We start from the raw sequence: 7,590 nt of genomic DNA, 5'->3' as shown, positions 1-7,590 counted from the left end.
TGTGATATGATGCACACAGTAGTGTAGTGCAGTGTATGGCGGTGTGATATGATGCACACAGTAGTGTAGTGCAGTGTATGGCGGTGTGATATGATGCACACAGTAGTGTATGGCGGTGTGATATGATGCACACAGTAGTGTGGCGCAGTGTATGGCGGTGTGATATGATGCACACAGTAGTGTAGTGCAGTGTATGGCGGTGATTCTGGGGTGGTTGCTGGGATCTCTGGTTCCGCCTCTGGATGCAGCTCAGAGACTGTGCAGCCAATACTGGGATAGAGGGATGGGGGGAGGGATCAGGAGACAGAGAGGAGAGGGACAGGGGGAGAGACAGCAGCACACACATCCAGAGACAGGCGCCCTCCCTCCTGGAGACACACTGTCATCTCTTGTCACACTGCATCCCTGCCTCCCCCCTCCCCATCCTCACCCTGGTTTCATCTGGGGACCTGCAGGACCCCAAACCTCCCTGCCCTCCCAGGATGATCATTCCTGCATCCCTGCCATTATCCGCCTGTCCCTGGCTCCTCCTGGCTGGAGGTGTCTGTGCTCCCCCCCAGCACATCTGACACTCTCCCCATCTCCCCCTACACTGCTGCTGGGTGTCTAATCTGTGCTCCCCTCCTCCTCCTCTTCTTCCTCATCCTCATCAGCAGCAGCGCCTCTTCCAAAAAGGATGCTCTGGCTATAAGGACCTACCAAGCCCCTCTCAGGATCACCCCCTTTTCCTTGCTGCAGCCCCCCTAAGCTGATCCCCTCCAGAAGGAAGCAGGATGGGGAAGGACCAGGAGCTGCTCCAGGCTGTGAAAGCGGAGGACCTGAGCATGGTCCAGAAGCTGCTGCAGAGACCCAAAGCGGGCAAAGCCAGTGAGTAGGACCCCGACGCTTTTAATTGGCTCAATGCTTTAAAGGGATTAAATCAGGAAAGAATGAATCAGCTCTTGATACAATGTATCCTCCTGGAATGTGTCATGGAAGGGGATGCAGCATGGAGCTGGGTGGGGGGCGACCGGGGTTCAGCGTCTCCGCACGGCGCTAATAAAAGTGCAATGCAAAATACGATAGGTGCGATATCATGTATGTGTCCTGGAGAGTCGTCCAACCTCCGCTGGGGGGATTCAGCAAATAATACTGTGTGGTCCTTAGAGGGTTAATGCCAGTACCGCCGGAGAATGGGGTGAACGGACCCTGATCTGCATGAGTGGTACCGAGATGGATGGGTGATGGGCGTCCTACAGATGCCATATGATTGCTGCAAGATGCAGGGGTGGGAGGGGACCGGCTCCAATACACACACATAGGGGGGCTACAGAACAAGTCACCCTTTTCTAGGGGGGGGTCACAGTTTGGGTGGGCTTGCACCCGCAGATGGCGGAGGTGACCGGCTGGGCACTGCTGTGCCGATGGGTCATTTCAATGTCTCCGGGCACTTTGATTATCGGCCGTGTGAGCAATCCCAGCGTTTCCCTGGAGCGAGGACTGAGCAGAGCGTGCAGCCAGCCCCGTAATGAGGACGGGGACCGGACCACTCTTCCGATAATGTCATTTGTATTTAAAGGCGCCACCGACTCACGTGGGCGCCCAAGAGCTTGCAATCTAATGCAGCGGCGACGCTGTGCTGCGGAAGGTCCTGGGCTCGCTCCTTGATGTATTTATGGGACTGAGTCCATCGCGTTAGGCTGCAAATCTGATAACGAGGAAATTTACTTATTAATGATGTTAAACTCCACCTTAATTGCAGTGTCATTATAATCGGCGCTTAAAGGGACAGCGACGGAGCGAAAATCAGCAGCAGCGCGCGGCTATCTTATATGTCATTCTTGGATTCTTAGACCATCTTTCCGATGATCCATCGTCGAAATCTTTAATTGACGTCTCCCTTGTGCTTGGAATGGCTGATAACAGGGAGCAATAGATAAGGTAGGCTTAAAGGGAGGTTATGCCATCACCTATGCACAGGTATGATCGGCGGGGGTCTGACCCATGGGGTCCCCGTGATCAGAAGAACAGGGTTCCTGTGTTCCTCCTGTCCGAATGGAGCGATAGTGCGTGTGTGTGACAGTGACTGGAGCAGTGGTTACGCATGCGCCCTACCGCTCCATTCACACTGATCCCCTTTTCATGATCGGTGGAGGACCCCTCATTTTTATCACCTAGATGTCAAATGTTCTTGGTGGAATAATCCCTTTAAATATGTTGATGCAATATAGAAATAATGAAAGGGGTTGTCTGGCGTCTGCATTGATGCCGATGATGTCACGACCTGACATACCTACAGGACAACCCCTTTAATAGTATATTGCTGAGCTATGTCATCAGTGTCTGATCGGCGGCGATCACAGTGGTCCGGTCGCCTCCTGTCAGCCTCTTGGAGGTTGCATTATAGTCATGGTCTGACCATGTCTCCTCAGAAGGGATCGGCAGAGATCGGAGCGATCGGACCCTCGCAGATCAGATCATAAGGGCATATTGCAGTAGTGGTCCCTTTAAGGTTCACCATCCCTTTAAATGCTGCCTGACCGAGTAGGGTACTATGTATATCCGTGTGAATGGCTGGTCAATAACTACAGAATATGGCGACCACACGGCAAGTGATAGCGGATCCGGTACCACCACAAAATGCTTCCTGGATATTTCCTGGGAATGTGGCAGCAGACTGGCATTGAGGTGTGAATGTGCAAAAGTCTACACACCCTAGAGGTTAGTCATTAAAGGGAGCACGGAAAACAGGGGGTCTCGTCATTTACGGAGTTAAACCCGAGGTCAAAGCCGCTGATCTTATCTACCGAGTCATGAGACCTTTGGTGGAAACATCTAGGGCGTATGGACAAGTATGTTTTTGTGTAAGGAGGACGTTACCGGACATGTTGTGAAAAATCTGCTCTTTACAAAATGTTGAAAAATTTGTGCAAAAGTTTTAGGCGTACATAAACTCACTTGGGGGGGGGGATGGAGAACTTCTGCACAAAAAGGTGACTTTTTTAGAATCGCAATCGATGATTCGGCTGGAAACATCTAAAAACTCCAAACCCCTTCCACAATGGCGAATCAATGAAAAAAGAACAGCCAAACAGGTAAAATAGGCTTAAAAAGGCGCAAATTAGAAAGAAAGTAAGGCGAAAAACACCATAAAACTAAAGCTGCAAAAGCAATAATGAACAAGGTATATGTCCTTATGTCACCCCAGCATAATTTGATAAGTCAGTCATTGGGGGACATTTTTTTCGGCAACCAATCAAATCTTAGCTTTCTTATCCTACAAAAATGGTAAATTGGATGTGATTGGTTGCATAATGTCGCATTCTAACCCAAAGATCTGCGATCATGAGAGCAGGTCCTGATAATAACTCCGAAATTTTAACAATGGGAGAACTAAAGGACAATAATTCCCACATGTGATTCATTGAGAGGAGCAAGGTAACAATGATCTGGTATAGGCAATCACCGAGGAGAAAGAGCCGATCACAATCACCACGATCGATGTTGATCAGTCACCACCATGCAAATGAGAATTGAATGTGTATAAGGGTAATGAGGTCAGGAGGCGGAGTCTTTTATAATGGATCTGTTACTAGGTGTCTAAAGTGGTTACTCTTATGTTATTCCCATTATTCCACTGACTATGCCATTTTTTATTTTTTTTAAATCTGCCATACGGTTCCTGAGATACAGGCCTTTTTATTTAGTGCTAAGCTTCACGGGGAACCTCATGGGCGTGTCTTTAGGCTGCTCTCCATAATTAGTCTGTGACCAACACCCCTTTGGTAAAGTCTACAAAAATTACCTCTAAATAAAAAGCCCCATATCTCTGGAACCGTATGGCGGATTTTCAAAAAACAAAAAACGGAATACTCGGGTCTACAACGGGAATAAAAAAAAGATCAGCAACTGGCCACACTTTTCATGTGGAAAAATCCAGCGCTGGTTTTTCAAGACAATCCGCAACAGAAATCTGAGGTTCATCCCATTTTTCTGCTATAGATTTGCACCATTCAATGTGCCTTGTCCTTGAGTGGCCGCCTGCTGCGATTTCTGAGTGGAATCCGCTTCAATAAGTCGCTTATTCTTACTCATGCTGATTAGAAAAAAAATCTGCCCTGTTTATAGAGGCGCTGATTTATTTGAATACGCGCTGAAATATGTGAATGATTGTATTTATCCTGAACAGCTGAGCCGTTCAGTCACATCTGACAGCAGGGTGAAGCTAAGTTGTCAACCAGTGAGATTTTGAAATATGCATTGTCCTGTATAAAATGGAGAAAATAAAATATAAAAATACATAGAAAACAGGACCCATTTATTTGTTTCCGCAGTACTTCATTTCACCTGTGGTGGTGCTACAGGGAAATTGAACTCTTATTACGAGTTGCTGATTGCTAGAATTGTGATCTGCTCATTGTCAGGGGACCTTTCTAACAAGTAGGGATTGTCCAAGGTGAACAGCCCCTTTTACTGCTGAGGCTCTTTAATAGGATGGTAGGGTCACTGTTCAGAAACTCAGATAAAGCCAAAATCGCCATATACGATGGAATTCCCATTTAAAGGGGACCTGGTACCCGTTCAAAAGTATCCAATTTTTGCTCCTTTCTTATTCCTGCCACTTCCCTGAGTATGCTATTTTTTGTAGTTTTTAAATCTGCCATACGGTTCCCGAGATATGGGCCTTTTTATTTAGTGCTACTTTTTATGGCCTTCAGTAAGAGGGCGTGGCTCTCGGAATTCTCTGGGGGGCGTGTCTTTAGGCTGCTTTGCATTATTCCCTTGCGAGCCACGCCCTCTCGTACTGACCATAAAAAATGAGCAGTAAATAAAAAGGGCCATATCTCTGGAACCGTATGGCGGATTTACAAAAAACAAAAACTGGAAAACTCATGGGAACAGTCAGAATAAAATGAAATAAAAGCAAAAGCCATTTTTGACTAGGTGACACGTCTCCTTTAAGTCCAAAGCGGATTAGTCATCAAACATCTGCTCCAATCATGATCCCCTCCAATTAGATGAATGTAGCGATATATTATCCGTAGTACAGGCGATTTGACGGCTGTTAAACGGCCACTATGATGCAGCGTATACTGTGTAATTTACCACGGGCGGTGCCACAATATCCGACCTCAGCAGTGATGCCAGGCAATCTGCACAGCTGGTCGGGAAAATGCGATTTAAGTAGTAGAGATAAATTCACCTTATCCTCTTACATAAAAGTATTTAAACTCCTGATCCCTGACACTTGGAGTCGTGCGCCGTCTATCGCGCCCCGACCTCTCGCTGCTCAGAAACAGCTGCATTCTCTCCAAATATGGAAACACTTAGCGTCGGAGACGTATTCCTGACACTGTTCATAAAGTGCTGCACACCATGAAATATATGTGATGCGCAACAATCGAGAGGCGGCCATCGACGGACGATCTTGATTTTGGGATGGCGGCTTCGATGGCGCAAAGTGTTCCCCGTGTGCGCGGTAAGGGCCGCCCATGCCAAGGCGTTTCCTAACTTAATTCATGCCAGGTCTTTGGTGGTTAAAAGGTGAACACCTGATGCTTCTCAAGTGGAATATCTGAGTGTTGGCCTACAAATGTGCATGGTGGTGTCCTTAATGGGGTCCATGGATAGTGGGGTCAGGAGGCAGACTTCTAAATGTGTGGGCAACTTTTTTTTTTATCCAATACCTAGTGGAAGTTTCATCTTCCATCATTCTCCTAATTTTGGGAATTGGGGACTTCAGCTCATGGACTTTCGATATGTTTATGGAATGTCTAATGGGGACAGATCCAAGTCAGATTAATAATCGCCTACTCTCCGTGCCGACAAAGAGTGGTGGTGGGGACCATCAGAGCTCTAGCGCTAGAGCGGAAGGGATTAAACAGTTGAGTTTTATCACATTCCCCATTGGAACAGGGTTGGTTCTTGGATATGGCTGTCCCAGATTGGCATCATGGGCGTAGAGTGTTTAGCCACGTGATGTAAGGAGCTAATTTCACGCCAGTATAGAGCGTGGTATGACGACACTACTCAGCGATCACAGTATTTACCATGGGTCCAGAATTAGATGGTGACCTGTGGAGGCCAAAAAGCTTTGATCACCGGTAGCCATGACTGGCGATTGAGAAGATGTGAGAGGGAAGCAAGTAAGTTGAGGTTTGGGTCAACTAGGGGAGCTGGTCCAGCAGGCTGAGAGCTGTCTCAAAATTTGACTGTATGCTGAAAAGATTTTGACTGAATAGTCATCCTAGAAGACCTTTTTGTTACCGCCATGCTTTAAAAGGCACCTGTCACTTGCCATGAATATGTATTTTTTTTTTTTACCTGGAGTGAATCCCGCTGTTCTCCCGAATCCGGCGATGTTTTTTTTTTCCCGCGCCTCTCCGTTCCTGAGATACGGCCTCCTCTTTCCTTCATAAAAATGTAGTCTCATTAGTCAAGGGGGTGTGGTCATCAACTCATTTCTGGGGGCGTTGTCTTGATGACTACACCCTGTTGGCTAAAAAGAGTAATATATATTCATATCTCTGGAACGGAGAGGCACAGGAAAAAAAAGAAAAACAATGTCGGATTCAGGAGGACAGCGGCATTTACATCAGGTAAAAAAATTACAATGAGAAGTGACAAGTTCTGTTTAAGTGCCCCCTGTTGGAGTGATTCAAGTGAAGATTGATGTCTTGTTAATCTGCCTCATTTGTCTTATTACTGACTACTGAAGGAACCCTGCGGAGCCATATTACTCGTAAGGGCTTCTATAGAAGACTCCAACCCCTTTGGCACTGCTCAGAGATTTCTGTACATTCCATTACACACTATGTAGCAGAAGAGTCTAAGCAGTACCAAAGGGGCCAGACTTCTTACTGTAAACCTCTGGAATCACTTTTAGACCCAGATCACAAGCTTCACCGTGTATATAGGTTTTTCATCTAAAAAATCTAAACCGTTATAAGGTGTTAACATCAATATACAAACGCAGACTGTTCTGTTTCCTCATCATGAAAAATATATAATTTTTTTTTTTAGATTTGTACATTTTTTTTCTATCTTCAGACTGAATCGTTGGATGATCTCCAGCTGCGCCAATTAAAGTTCAGTTCACACATATTTTTATTGATCCTCTACATTGTGGACAAAGCCGATCACAGATAAGTGAGCGTATACCGCTGCCCGTGAGCCGTCACCGCGGGCATAGATAATGAGGCCGAAGAGAATCAGTACATTAGGGGGTCGTAGGAATTCTAGAAATGTTCCATGCTTCCTACTATCTACTGTCTATATATCATTATGTCACAACCAAGATAGTAGAGCTGGATACATCGTACATGGAGGAGAGAGGCCTCCAGAGCAGAAATCATAATAGATTCTCTAGGTCGGTGCTTGTTTATCTCACACTACCCACCCATTTGGGGGCCATGGACCATAGGTCAGATCTCTTCTCCATGGTTCCTATCTTCTATCACCAATCCGCTGCTCACGGTGTCCATAGGCCGGGTTTGCTGGGCTTCCTCCAGGTGTCACCTTTCTGCGTGATTGTCCGCCTATTTAGCTGTCTGGCAATAGTCAGATCATTGTCAGTCGTAGCTTTGCTCGGTGATGTTCGTACCTTGTGCT

The 7,590-nt window shown here is 46.5% G+C and overlaps 1 protein-coding gene across 5 annotated transcripts in view; it reads left to right on the top strand.

Moving 5' to 3' along the window:
* The first annotated feature begins 323 nt into the window (after window positions 1–323).
* The window catches only part of CASKIN1 (CASK interacting protein 1), a 184,327-nt gene continuing 177,060 nt past the window's right edge, over window positions 324–7,590 (top strand). For 2 of the 5 annotated variants that reach the window (XM_073559238.1, XM_073559236.1), the window contains exon 1: window positions 324–867. In XM_073559238.1, the coding sequence (XP_073415339.1) occupies window positions 774–867 (94 nt within the window). In that variant the 5' untranslated portion in view covers window positions 324–773. The remainder of the gene's footprint in view (window positions 868–7,590) is intronic. The other 3 variants (XM_073559241.1, XM_073559237.1, XM_073559243.1) reach the window with 2 other exon arrangements.

The sequence above is a fragment of the Dendrobates tinctorius genome, unplaced genomic scaffold, assembly GCF_039654945.1.
Source record: "Dendrobates tinctorius isolate UK_male_01 unplaced genomic scaffold, ASM3965494v1 ptg000267l, whole genome shotgun sequence".
In the NCBI taxonomy this organism is placed as follows: domain Eukaryota; kingdom Metazoa; phylum Chordata; class Amphibia; order Anura; family Dendrobatidae; genus Dendrobates; species Dendrobates tinctorius.
This window is presented reverse-complemented; position numbering and strand designations above follow the sequence as displayed.